Raw genomic sequence first — 14592 nt, 5'->3', positions numbered from 1 at the left:
CTGAAGGCTGGGCGTCAAAGGCCAACAGCTGCTGCATAAGAGGAGTCCAGGTCATGTGGTTTGAGTTGCAGTTGCCTGTCCTGGGGACAAATGATGTTGAAATAACTTGTCATAAACAATTTTTTCTCGTTCATTTACTCTGATTCGGAACGCATAGCCGATCCTGATAAGAGTCATTCAGGAGTGAAGAGTTGAACTGCCAGAGAAAGCAGCTTATGTGAGCGTTTTAGATCAGGAATGTGCCAACAGTGTGCTAACAATAAGAAACCTCTTCCGAAGGGGACCTGCTCCTGTACCTCAGGAGAAGGGGGCCGCCAGAGGTCTGGTGCAGCTTATTTGCTGAAGTGCCAGAATGGCTGGACAGGATTGCTGAAATGGGAGTTAGGTGCTTAAATGTGAATTAGTTGTTTAAATATCTTTATAGACATGTGTGTCTAAGTGCAAATAATCCATAGGATGAGTGAAGGAAAGCACAGTGTTCTCAAAGGAATTCCATCCTCATATTGCAACTGCCAGCCTGAAGAGTTGGGTTTCTGGTACACTAAAGATATTCTTTGTTTTCTTCTCTATCTTCATGCACTGTTTTGGGCTAGCCGAGCGGTTTTGAGTGTAGGGCTGGTGCTGGTCTCTGCTTTCCTGAAATTTTGTTGAAGGAACCTATGTGAAAAGAATGGGAAGTGGTCTCTCCAGCTGGCCTCCAAAGCAGCCCAGGCTCTTCTTGTAGGACTAAACAATGTTTTAATATATTTTCTCCCTAGCTTTGAGTAGATTGAAAAGGAAGGCTGGTTTTAGCAATCCCTAGTGAAATTTTGATATCCTTGTGGACACTTGTTCAGTTTTTCCTCTTGCAATACCCTTATGCTGAGGTCATGCTTGCAGGGCTGGTGAGATTTGGGGTTTGGTTTGTTTTTTCCCCAGACTTGAAAGCAGTAACCAAAGCAGAACACCATCCCCTGTTTTCTAGGTCAAACACTAAGAAATGTCTCTTGCTAGGAAATATACTTGGAGAAACACCTCTATCAGCAATTTGCAAGTCTTTCACTGGTTATGGTTTCCTCGCTGGTAATGCCTGAACCTGAATCTTGCAGAGCAGGAACCAGAATGGTGAAAAATCAGAGCTGCTTTTTTTGGAAAGCTTTTAGAAAAGTTCAACTATATACTTCCAAACACTCAATATTTACTTTATATAGCCCTTGTTTTGGCAAAGGAATTCTTAAAGTTGTAATAGATTTTGCTGCCCTTTCTGAGTTTCTTAGATACTTTCAGGAGAGCATAGCATTGCTGGTTACAGTTAGGTGCCAAGAAAGAGCAAGACCTTATCTAGTGTCTCTTTCATGAAGTTTAAGGTGCTGGGCACAACAGTTCTGTTTGAAGACTATGGTCCTACCTTGCCAAAGTGTTGTGAAGAGAGTGTTATTCAGTTCCTGCTGTTCTGTGCTCTAAATTAAACTTGAGCTCTGGTAGTAAAAGCGCAAAGTGCACCTTGCAGTTGTTGATCTGAAATGGCTGGCACGTTGGTTCTGGATACTGCCATGTTCAGTATATAAGGCTATGAAAACCTTTTGGGGAACGAGCTTCTGAATTAACTTCACTGAGCTCAACGGGACTGAGTTAAAAGAGAAGGATTGCTCTTTGACTTACTGACTTGTTTGCAAAATTTTTACTTTGTTTAAAAACTTCCAAGTAGCTTTAGTGCCACTTTCAGATGCTGAACTGGTAACTCCTACCAACCAGAGTAATCTGCTTCAAGATGGGATATAGCAAGTATAGCTACATTATTACTGTTTTTCCATGCTCCCATCTTCCTGTTAAAGCAAGCACTGCTACCACGATTGAGCTCTTCTTTGAAGAGGGAGCTGGTGACCCTTATAAGTCCTTAATGCCTGCAAATGCTGCTGGTAAGAAGAGCTCATTGCAGTAATCGAATGAATACTCCTCAGATGCAGTTAGCAGTGTGATTGGTGTTTCACTGAAATTCAGATCTTTCAGGCAGTAGTCCTTTAATGGGTAAGTCTTGCACTAAAAACACTCTCTCCTTTAGTATATTTTTAATTTTATTTTTAATTTTTTTGATAACACAGCACCAGCTATCCAGTCTGAAACAGTTTTACAGCATACACAGTCACTTTCAGAGAGCTTAATGTAAAATGCTGTGTTACCATAAAAGCTAGAGTCTGAACATCAGGGAAGCTGGCCAGAATTGCTGTGTAATCAACAGTATGTGTCTAAGTTAAATCCTAATTATGACAAGCCATTTTGTGAGCTTCATGGAAGTTGGGAATTTTAGTTAGGCTGCAAGGGAATCTAGTCTTTAGCCACATCAAGATTCACAAATTTAATCAAAATTAAAATATGAAACAGTCCCCACTCTTGTAAAGAAAATGTCTATTTGTTGTCCTGAAAATGGATTAATGGAAAGTGTTGTCACCTACATATCCTCTGCTAGCAAGCCTGTCTTCCATTATCTCTTTCCATCAGTGCAGCTAGGTACATCTGCTGAAGTCCCATTTTTCTTACTAATCAAGGTGCAGCTTTTCCATCCTGGGCTCACTAGATTGAAGGAGGCTGGAGGAATTGACAGGATTGTGGTAGTGCTAACTGTCCTATAGAAGAGATCAGGTTTGGGGAAGAAGAGTTTGTGTGCTGAACCCTTGTAGTCTTACTATATTTAATGTTGCCCAAGTGCTTGTAACCAGACAAGTGTTTATAAAGCACACTTAAATAAACATTGATGAAAGCATGTCTTATGATCCTCTGCATTTCCATGAGCTATTGAGAGGTGACACAATTGTAATGTCACACCAGGATATTATCTGACAAATTGGGGGAGTTGTTCCTAAGCCAAAAAGATTGAATCATCACGTTCCTTTTAACCTCTCAAAGTTAGTGGCATTGGCCTGATTTGAACTGATCACTGAAATGTAAGAGACTGCATAATGATTCCCAAAGTTAATTTTCAGTTGCAGTTTTGCTTTAGTCAACAGCAAAACTATTGCACTTTGATGTTGTTCTCAGTGGTCTTAACTATTTAAAACACCACCAACCCTCCCCCCGCATTATTCTTTCTCCTTTGTTTCCTCACCATAATTTCTCACAGTTCTGTTAACATGCTTTCTGATAGGCTTTTTATTTTGATACTTAAGGGTTTTCAATAGAAACTGTGATAAAACAGAATTCTGCTTGTCTTAGAATCAGAAAGGTTTGGGTTGTCTTTTTAAAAGTAAAATAATTGAGTTGTATCAGTAGATAGAAAAGCAGCAGCTTGTCTAAGGACTCAGGGATTACAGGCTTTTTTCTCCCCCACCTCAAAGAAGCTCATATGACAGATAACCGCAATATTGGATAATCAAGAATATAAATGCCAGTGTTCCTGTGACACTGTTAGCCGTTAGACTTGTTAGCTTTTACTAGGAATAAAATGTAGGTTTTAGCAATTTGAGCCAAGTGTTTGTACTTCAGTAATTCTGGTCTCAGCTTTATCCACGTTAATTTTAATACATTCTTCTTTGCCTGCATACTGACTATTCTGGTTGCCTTTACTTGCTTTTTAGTGCTTTGTCCTCAGGCCTCCTCTTATCCTGATACCTTGTGTTTGGTGTGTTTTGGTGTTTTGTTTTGTTCTGGGGTTTGGGGGGATTTTATATTTTTTTTTGTCACTTTCCCTAGGTCTGGCTATTCTTTTCTATATTTCCTTTTCATTCCAAAAGCTTCCATTGATCATCTTGAAAAGTTTAGAAAGATTGTTAGTTGTTCTTTCTCCAGCTCTACAGCTCACTGCATCTGCCTTCTTGTATTGCCGCTTTAGAGAGGAAACTTGCTGTCCAAAGCAGCCAGTGAAGAGTAGCCTTTTTTTCTTTGGTTAAGAGGCTAGTACAGGTACTTTGAGAACAAGACTGGAGAGTTTTAAAATTTGTTTATTTTGTGGGTTTTTCCTGTCCTTGCCAAGCAAACTTCTAATGTTGCAGAAATGCAGTTTATATTCAGGCAAAGAGCTGCAAGAGATCCAAGTAATCTGGTACATTTGTACTGTGCATGTACTTAGCATGAGGCTATATGTGTACTAGGATGTTACAGAAGTGGCAGAAGGTGGGGCAGGGTTTATATAGTTCATGTGATCACACAATTCCAGGAGTACTAGGAAAATGCAACTGTATCTGCCAATTAATTAAAGCATGAATTTAGGCAGCAATGGCTCTGTGGTGTTCACAGAGTGTTCTTACAATAGGATTTGTTTTAGAACGCTCCAGAAGGCTGTTTTGAAGATCATAAGAAAGTGAACTTCAGAAACAGTTGCTTTTAAAAAATACATATGTATACATGTGTGTATGTGTGTCTATGTGTATATATGTATGTATATTTATTTTAAAAGCAATGCTGACCTTCCCACCAGCTTTCTGAAATTAAGCTATGGCAGGTCTCTTTCCTCTGAGATTAAGCTTGCTATAGATTCTTAAAGAGTAAATGAATCCTAATGAATCAAGTCTGATTTAATGTCTCTTTATTTTTATTTTAACAGAGCTATCTGAAATTGAACCCAACGTCTTTCTTCGGCCTTTCTTGGAAGTAATCCGTTCTGAAGACACTACAGGCCCCATAACTGGATTGGCCCTCACCTCTGTGAATAAATTCCTCTCATATGCACTAATAGGTATGTGATGTGGCTTCCTGGGATTTACCAAAATGCCAGCCAAATGCATCTCCTTGAGATGTGCCTTTGGCAGGATACATGCTTTCAGTCTTAACAAGGAGATTGGGGAAATAAGAAAATTGTCATTAATGCTGGGGAAATTGGCATCTGCAGTTTCTTAATATAATAAGATATTAAAAGAAAGGCCTGATGGTCTTTCATGGATCTACAGCAATGGCTGGATTTTCCAAAGAAAAATGGAGCCAAAGCTTCTAGTCTACCCTGACTGCTGCGTGTGCTTATGGCCCACTGCAGTGGTCCCCAACTGCTTTTCAGTGCAGTTTGGGCAAAAGGGCCAGGGAGGGGAGAATACCAGCTTGGGTTACAATGTTGTCATATACATAAACACAGTGGAATTTATTTAGTTTTGGGGACTAATATTTCCACTGTAGAGCGAGGATGTATTTTGCCCAGCCCCAGACCCTATCCAATGGTGTGCCAGTAGTGTACACTTCTCATAGTTGTCATGGAAGAGACAGTTTTACCACTTCCCAGACTTTCAGATGTGTGCGTTCTCTTTTCTATTTTTGAAAGACTAATAATGTGCATGTGTTAAGTTCCCATGGCTCAGCTGGCTCGTAGCCACTCATTAGCTGGCTTTCTGTCTGCCTTCGGTGGGTCGTCCTGTTGTTAATGGTGCTTGATTTTTTTCTGTGTAAATTCTGTTAGTACTTTCTGATCATACTTGTGTGAATTACAAAACTTGTTTGTCTGAGTTTGTTTATACGTAGTCTTACTTGGAGAACATTATTCTACCTGTCTGCTTTCCCCCAGGTTCAGATTTCTCATTTCATTTTCCCCTTTACGTTGAAAGTGGCACTGTTGTTTTAAATATTTTGTTCTTTAGAGTTAGCATGAAGGAAGTTGGAGAAAGAAAGGGCTTGATGTAGATGCTGACCACTTTTGTGGGAAAGACCCAAAATTAAAATGAGCAAAAATGGAGACTTGCAGGAAAATGGATTTTAGGAGTTTGTTGAAAAATTAGAGTATAAAGACATCAATTAGTGGGCAGTATTGGATATAATTAAGTGAAAAAAAAATAACTAAAATGGTGCAATATTGATGTCACTTCATAGAACAATAAAGAAATCTTAATAAATAAGCCTGTGAAACATTTCCCTCTGGAGCACTAAGCACTAGTTTAGAATATGTTACTTTAAACATAGAATGAGAGGTGGAGGACTTGTCTGGGCTTTTATGATCTGGGTGGGATCAGAACATCAGGCTGATATCGCATTTCCAGGCAAATGTCTTCAGAGGCAACTGACTACAAATATTTGACTTGAGACAAAAATGGGAACAAATGTGGTTAAGAGTTTGTAGCCATTCTCTAGCTACTTGTTATTTGGAATATTAATTAGGCCATTCAGCAAGGGCACATCCCTGTGACTGTTGATGAGCTTGTCTTTGTAGCAGACAGTGGAACAGACCTCTGCCTGGCTTTTGTTGCAGAGTAGAACCTGTAATCTAAGACCTCCCGTGCTGCTTCAGGTGACATTCACAGCGGCCTTATCCTTTGTGCTGCTCCAGATACCAGTGAGGCTGGGATTAGTGGTGCTGGCTGAACATCTGGCTAGGGTTGTGTTGTTAAATTAAAGCTTTTTGGTCATATATTTCTCTTTGTAATGTAAGACTAAAGGTAGTCTAAAGACTGTTTGCCTAAAGATAGGAAAAGCTTAAAACCATCCTTAATATACAAATCCATTTCAAACTGTACAGAACAAGGAAAGACTCTGGCACAACCACAGTGGGAAAATTTCAGTGTGGCTGGTATTTGTGGTGCATTTTAGGGCTGCGTAATTGACAGGTGAAACCAGCACTTTTTTCAAAAGTGTCATTAGCTGTGTCCTGTGAGTGGATGCCTTTTGCTGTACGGGCTTGGTTGAAAACCAGTGGGCAGTGAAAGGACCAAACACTCCTCTGTAACTATCCTTGTTTAAAATGGCTTCCTTTTCCTATTTCCAAAGCATTTAATCGCTAATCCTCGTGCCTTCTCACTGTTTTTCTTAATGTGTCACATGTCAGCAGGTGGTTATCTGTCTGCTTTTCAGGCCAGTATTGCTGAGGGGTATGTTTTAAAACCAGTTAAAAAAGAGTAATTCTTGAGTAGCTTTTGAGACTTCTTTTCTCCAGTAGTCTGAGTTGCAAAGATCTGTTCTGAAATTGTTACATGTAGCAGTTCACTAATGGCACAGTGTGCAGTCACAGCTCAGTTAAAGTGACTTGATATCCACCACACTTGTGTTTTAGTACGAATAGTTAGCCTTACAGAGCTTCTCCTCTGCTCTGAAATAAGTACTGCTGTTTCAAAAGTTAGTCACTAAATTACATAGTAATTTTTAAAGTACAAGAAAACTGTGTGACAATACTAAACTCCATTGATTTTCATCGCTCAGATTAGTTATCTCCTTACTTAGCAGTTTTGCGCTAGCCATCTAGCTGTCAGCCTTTTTGATGAGCTCAAGCCTTAGCTATAGGAAGACTAATGGCTGAATTTCAGAATTTTATTTTTTGTGTTTTCCTCAGAAAAGGTATGTGCTCTTCTTATTATCACCATGTACCCACAGTAGCTTCTGGCTCTGTTTCTAAAGTTAATTTTCCCTGGTGTTTCTGAAAATAACATTATCTGTAAGTGAGTAGCTGTTGCTCAGCTTCCAGCGAGGGGACTTGCTGTTTGGGGAGTGTTAAAGTTCCCTGCTCTACCTCTTCTGTCTCCTTGGTGATTTATTTTAGTTCCATTAAAGGTGTTACCGGGCAGGCTTCTGGCCTTCCTGGATTTCCCTGATGGTTGAGCGCTTGGATTTTCTGCTTTCGGATTGTTCTTTTGTCTGCCTGTTGTGAAAGTACACAACATATGAAATGTGTATGCCTAGATGGGGTAGCCATGTCTTTGTATTGTAGGTGGCAATTGTCAAACTGATCATTTGCTTTACACAAACTTATTTTTGTTAGTGATTCTGAGCAGGCATTGACAAATCTTTCTGTACTGTTTTCTCACAAGGGAACAAGGAAGCGGGTTGATCTTTTCTGTATCTTGTTTCTGCAAAGTAGAAGTATCTGTGCTTTTAATTGAACTCAAGAGACTTTCTAAATTGACCTGAATTTGTAGAGCTGTTCCAGGGAGCCAGAACTGAAGTAGTCAGCCATGATGTCTGCTGGGAGAGAGGTGTGTTTATTAGTGTTGAAGGTAGGGGCTGGAACAGCAAAGCGGTAGTTATAGATCTGTTAGAAGCATATATACAACTTGCTTGCATTTCCTTTTCACACAGACTGTTTATCCATAACTATGACTAAACGTATACCTACATCTAGAGCAGCGCACATCTACTGGGAGAGGTGACAGTGAAGTGAATCTGTCTGTTCTGCCCATGGGAGCCTTTTCTGCAGCAAGTGGCTTTTTCCTTTCAATGCCTGCTTAACTGCTTTCCACTGTAGTTGTGGAGGTTGGTTAACAGTAATGCTAATGTGGATGCTGGCATTGTAACACCACTGGTCTTCGCCTGCTTTAATTGAGGCGATTTAGAATGATCCTGCATCACCACTGGTGGTTTAAGCTATTATTTCCATTTGTGAATAAGAGTGCGCGGGGCACCAACATACGGCTGACTTTATTGCCTCTGGTAGAAGAGTGGTGGCTTCTAACTGGATTATAAGCCATTATCATAGGTACACAGAGAACTGTCTTTGACAGCCAAGCCTCTTACCTAATGCTTTCCAGTATCAGAGTTTAGTATCCTGTTGAGTGCTGCTGCTGAAGCAGGTAAAAAATGACCGATGGATCATAGAACAGACTCCTTGATAGCTCAGTGAGGTTTGACTGGCAAACCAGGAGAGGAACTCCCTCTCAACTATGTAAGAGTTTTTGTGTGTTTGTGGATGTGTGACACAATTATGTCAAAAGTAGGCAAGCTCTGTTCTTAATAGGGATGTGTAAGAGATGGCAAAGTGCTGTCCCTGTGCAGACTTATGGGATTCTGAGGTACGCTGATGTAATTTCAGTTTTGTGCAACTATGAGAAGTTTCTTATCCTGCAGCCCTTCAGTATCCCTGCAGCATGGTGGAGGCTGCTCTCCTTGGTCCACTAGAAGGGCAACTTTCTTTAAATGCCGAGGGCTTAGCTCCTGCTAGGCATGAACACAACTGGAGTCAAAGATGGAGTTCGCAAAGCTTCTCTGCAGAGTGTACAAGGTCTTGCTTGGTTCCTCTTTAAGCTTCATTCTTGCTGGAGTTCAAGAGGCCCCATTGCCAATTAATGAGGTATTAGCTAGTGTTTAGGTTGTCTCCTTTCTTTCCTAATGACTGTTTAGGTAGGAAGGTAACAAGATTCTTGCCCAGTGCCGTATTGTTTAAGTGAGAATGAAATCAAAGCCGGAGGCAGCTTTTCTGAAGCCACTGTAATATGGCACAAGATATGGTTACTAGCAACAATCGTGTCCTAAACATTCTCTCAACTGCACTATTGTTTGTAGCTACAAAAGACTGAAATGGAGAGAAGGAGCCTTGATGAATGATTGAAGTGAGAGGCCTGCAACTCTGATATTCAAACTGTGATTGTGTCTGTCGACTGTTTTCTCTGGGGAAAGCTACTGGTCCATTCCTTCCCCAGCTCTTATTCCTTGGGAGGGATGTAGAACAAGAGACAATTTTTCCTTCGCAATCTAGTGGAACCTGTTTGGCATTTTCTCCTCATGGGAGTAAATTTGAGGTTCCTTGTGTTTAAGAGCTGTTTTCTCTTGTTCCCAAGGAGGAACTGAATGCATTTATCAGCTGATTGTGCTGTATTGCAGGGAGTGGGGCAGGAGTCTTACAAATTAACATCTAAAAACCTACAGAGCCAGTAACAACTGAATTGCAATTCTTTTCTTTGTTAGGTTACATGTTTTTGCAAATGTAGATAGACTCTTGATAACAAGTCTTTCTGAAAGCTCCTGGATTTAGAAACTGTAACTAGCAGGTGAGTTTCTCTCTTTTAGGGTCAGCTCACTCCTAGTCACATAAATTGAGGAAGCAGATGGCAACAGAGTATCTCTGTGTAGATGTCTCCCCACAGAGGTGGTAGGCTGTAGGTAGCTTTCCCTGTCATATGTTTTTATTCTGTTACTCAGATCCCAGCCATGAGGGCACAGCAGAGGGGATGGAGAACATGGCAGACGCGGTCACGCATGCCCGATTTGTGGGCACGGATCATGCGAGCGATGAGGTTGTCTTGATGAAAATCCTACAGGTAAGCAGAGAGAAATGGTAATTACCATAATGGTCATTGCCCGTTGTGGAACATATCCTGTTACGTGGAGATGAAGAGGAGGGAGCAGTGGTTTGACTCTGTAGCAGCTTAGTGACAGACTTTATTTTTAAACAGATGGCTTATATACTGTGGTAAAAGCTTTTCCAAATGAAAATAATTAAAAGCTTAAATGAAATGCTTTTTAATTTAAGGGCTTGATAACGTGGTGTTGCTAATAATCCTACCTTGTGCATGGTCTGTGTTAGTGATGGGTAAATTATACAGAGCTCTCAAACTTACTTCTGAGAAAAATTCTTTGTAGAGACAAACCTATAAACTAGAAACCTCTTCGGTCTATGTACTTTTGAGCAGATACCTAGTTAGTGAATTTAAATACAGGGTAGCTTATCAGGCCTCTTTGAGAAGTAGGTCATGAGATCATTATTGTCTCCTACTCTGCTTCTTGAGCACAGCATTCAGTTTGAAAGGGCTCCTGGAAGACCCTAAGGTTTTCTGCTCATGGCAGTTCTCCTTGAGGAAGCCAGCCTTCTCTTGGAAATGCATGCAAGTGTCATTGTACTATGGGACGTGTGTGCTGTTCTTTGCAGGTTCTGAGGACCTTGCTGCTCACTCCAGTGGGAGCCCACCTCACCAATGAATCTGTGTGTGAGATCATGCAGTCCTGTTTCCGCATATGCTTTGAAATGAGGCTCAGTGGTAGGTTTGTTCGTACTTCTGCAGTGAAGAAATGATCCGGTTTCCTGAGCATTAACTAGTTCTGTTGTAGAACATGCAGCCATGGAAAGCTGCTGAACTTTATTTGTGTTACTGTGTCTTTCTACAAGTTCATGGAAAATTCGTTAGGAGTTCACTGTACAACTTTTGACTGCTTTTTCCCCAGCTTTGTGGCGCCACCTTGTGATTTATGCCCATTTGCAGTAATGCGGTGTTGGAGCTGGTTTTAATAAATTTGCCGTAATCTCTGTAAACAAGGCTCGGAGGGGAGTCTGCTTGAAGAATCCTCTTGATAATATCACACTGAGTAATGACACCTGTGTTATTTGTTTTTGTCTTCGCAGAGTTATTGAGAAAATCTGCAGAGCACACTCTGGTCGACATGGTGCAGCTGCTCTTCACAAGGTAAACCTGCTTGTGTTTGCCTCAGCATTGCTGAGATGGCCCTCTAAGGACAGAAAGATTCCACACTTCCACTTAAGAGCCCTCAGAAAAATCATCCAAAATGGTCATTATTTAGAGGTGGAAGGGGATGAAGGATTTGGCACTTTTCTCTTGGGCTGACCCTGTCAGACTGCAGGGAGACAGAGGTAGGGAAGGTTGAGTGTCCTTTGAGGGGAGATGGACAGCCAAGTAATGAAGAGCTTTAGGATAGGGAACCATTTTGAGAGCAGAGAATGCAAACTTCACTCAAAAAAACCACAAACCCACCTCTAAAAATTATAGCTCTCTTCAGGAGAGAGAATATAAATGGTATTGGATAGCCACATGTTGATTTCAAGCTGAGAGCTTTGACCTCACATATCAATGAGAACTGTTGAGATCATATGTCTTGGACAAATGTTCTGCCCTTTTCAGCACCCTTCAGAGTAATTAAGATTACTCAAGTAAGTTGTTTAACTTCAAAATTGTTTCTCCAGATATGAAAGTAATCATAGACTTTCTCAGGGTAGTGTAAAAAGGAAATGTGCAGATAGAGAAATATGTTTAGTGGGAAAGGATTGTAGTAAAACTGACAGCTTGTGAAACACAACTCTTGTAAAGTATTTCTTGTTTCCCATTGTCACCTTCAGTTCCAGCAGGATCTCAGTTTTTTCCTCCTCTGTGTGATGAATGTGGGGCAGAGTCAGGCTCAATGTCTCCAAAAAGGAGAGATCACATTACTTTTTCTCCAAATGCATATGCGAATTTTGCTTAGTGCTTATTCATTCCTTACTGTGTATCCTCTCCTCTGTCCTTCGTGATGAGACTTGGAAACACCACCGCCACCATCTGTGCTGTGGACGTTGGGATGGAGAAGCAAGGCAAAGACAGAAACTGCAGGGGTGGTTTGGCCATCTTGCTTTCCAGAAAAAGAAACGGCCAAAGCTGTGCTGCAAGGCTTTTATCCCTTCAGCAAGCAGATAGAACTGTAGTAAAGGAACGGAAGAGAGAGCAGGGTGTGTGGAGTCGTAGAGCTGTACGGATTTGTCATTTGGTAGCACAGGCATGAGCAGTCTACTTGCTTTACTTCTGAGACAGGGACTGTTTAGCTCAAACCATTCAGCTTAAACTGAGATCTAATGTGCACCATAATTATGTTTTCATGATACAGAATAGAGGATAACTGCTGGGGTTTCCACAAAGTTAATGAAAAGAGTTGCCATGACTAGTAATAACATGTACGCTGCAAGAGTCCTGATGTGGTTGACACTCTGGCTCAGCAGCTGTTTTCAGCAGCATCAGAGAAACCTGTTTTGAACCAATCTAATTAGTCTGCCGCTGAAAACATACACTGAAAGAAAAGAAATTGTACTTACATGACCATTAATAAAGAAAATCAATATGGCAAAACTGCCATTAACGGTAATAGCATGCAAAGCACCTCTCATCTGTATTTGGGTGTTTTTTCACAGATTTTTGCAGGAAAAGAAACTAAGAGCATCTCTTTTTGCAGAGAAAACCTAATTCTGTTTTTCTAGTATCTGTAGCATGACTGGAAAGACCAGTCTACTTTTTCCTCTTCTTGTTAACTTAAGAAAGCTTATGTATTTTGGCTTCTTCTTTGTCTTTCAGGTTGCCTCAGTTTAAAGAAGAGCCTAAAAGCTACATGGGAACGAACATGAAGAAGGTAAGACTCAGCACTGTGTTGGCTGTTCTGCTCTTGTCTTGGGCTTGCACTTATCTCTATATTGTTTGTTTTCACAGTTGTGTTTCTTCATTCCTGCAAGTCCCTAGTTCACTGAAAGAGCATGTTTAACTGCATAAATGGACATAGCTTCATTAATTCTGTGGGATTAAGCCCTCATAGTCCAGCAGTGAATCTTGTTAATGATACTGCTGCCTAAGTGAGCCGGTCTGAAGTCTGGGAACAGCCATCAGCTGCTGTGGGCTAGAAAACCCCAGCAAGTTAATGGGACCTGATGGTGATATCATCTGATCATTTGCTGTCTTCTGCTCTCTCTCCAGCTTCTTTCTTCTCTTCCTTCATTTGCTACGTCTAATACTGAGCTCTCGGGATGTGTTTGTCCAGTTCTCCCTATGCAGAATGGGAAGTTTTTGAGGCTGGTGAAACAGCATGAAAGCGTTATGAAATTGGGCTATTGTAGAAAAAGCTTTGGTGTCTTCTAGAAGGGGCAGCATTCTGTAGGAAAAACCTTACTTCACATGGGCAGTGCCATCTCTGTTGGTAGCCAAATCAAAGTACACTGTTCTTTTTCTTCCTTTTTTTTAACTGCACAGTTTCCTGAGGGTGGAAGGTCCGGGTTTGTTCAACAGCACCATCTCCCTCTATACAGTGGGTTTTTAGCAGCTGGATTCAGTATGACGAATACCATAAATGTGACCTTACATGATTATTAATGTAATTATTTCTTAGGTGGAGGGAGGTCCACTTGAGGAACTTTCTCTGTATTTATATACTTATATATATATATTCTTTATACTCCATATAAAGAATTTCAGTAAAGATACAGCATTCTACTGTTAAGAGCAACAGGATGGGAAGAAGAATACTAGAGAAGAAATAACCACCTTTGAACTTACACTGAAAATACTGTTTATAGTGTTATAACTTCCACTCTGTATTTTTAATGAGTTGAGGAAAGTTGCAACATTGGGTAAATGTACATTTCAGAGCCAGTGTCTTGAGAGACTGAATGCTTACTTTTAGAAATCTAAAACTAGCTTGGGGCTTTACTTCTTGTGTAGTAACCTAACGACTCCTTGTTTCCCTTGCTGTGGCTGTGGGAGAGAAGTGGCAAGATTTGTGATGATGGTAGGCTGGTCTAAGGAAAGCTAAAAGAGATCAGGTTAATATACTGCAGTTATCAGAATTTGTCAGGGTCAGTGTACAGAATGTGTAAAGTGGAAGTGAATTTGAATTTAGGAAGACTACCCTTATCAAGCGATGGCTGCTCCCAGCTTGGTTGAGTGTTGCTCTCTTGTGTCTGATCTGTGCAGTTACCTTGTACTGTCCCTTTGCTGTGCATGCCAGGAGTCTGTCCTGCAGCCTTGCACTCTGCCAGGTTATTCTGCTCTTTGGGTTTATTTTGCTTTGTTTAAACCATGCATTTACCTATCTTTCACAGATTTCTTCATGTCTCCTCAACAAACTGGAGCTAAGTAGTGGGGAACAGCCCAAAGCCCTGAACCAATTAGAGAGGGTATTGCTCTTTAAGAACCTGAAGGTCTCTCTCTCCCTTCTCCCTTCTTACTTTACTCTCCTCTTTCTTCTCTTGTGGACACCACCTGAGAGATAGTTAATTGTGTGCAGCAAACCTCCCTCCACTCATTTGACACAGCATGGCTTTTGGGGGCAATGCATGCAGCGTTTGCTTTGCGCTGTTGTGGCTGCAGCTGGGGCGGGCTTGGGAGGGAGAGACCCTCGTTTTACTGCAGTGTTCAGTGTCTTGGTGAGTCCCACCTAAGACACCATTGTGGCATCCTCTGAAGAAAGCAGTGGGGA

General features: G+C 41.0%; 1 protein-coding gene across 4 annotated transcripts in view; it reads left to right on the top strand.

The window, feature by feature from the left end:
• Positions 1 to 14592, top strand: part of GBF1 (golgi brefeldin A resistant guanine nucleotide exchange factor 1) — a 109868-nt gene that overhangs the window by 60091 nt on the left and 35185 nt on the right. For all 4 annotated transcript variants that reach the window (XM_040606266.1, XM_040606264.1, XM_040606265.1 and 1 more), the window contains exons 4-8: positions 4517 to 4648; positions 9793 to 9911; positions 10520 to 10628; positions 10991 to 11051; positions 12702 to 12756. In XM_040606266.1, coding sequence (XP_040462200.1) covers positions 4517 to 4648; positions 9793 to 9911; positions 10520 to 10628; positions 10991 to 11051; positions 12702 to 12756 — 476 coding nt within the window. The remainder of the gene's footprint in view (positions 1 to 4516; positions 4649 to 9792; positions 9912 to 10519; positions 10629 to 10990; positions 11052 to 12701; positions 12757 to 14592) is intronic.

Source organism: Falco naumanni, chromosome 9, assembly GCF_017639655.2.
Source record: "Falco naumanni isolate bFalNau1 chromosome 9, bFalNau1.pat, whole genome shotgun sequence".
Taxonomy (NCBI): domain Eukaryota; kingdom Metazoa; phylum Chordata; class Aves; order Falconiformes; family Falconidae; genus Falco; species Falco naumanni.
Note: the sequence above shows the minus strand (reverse complement) of the source record. Positions and strands in the feature narration are given on the sequence as shown.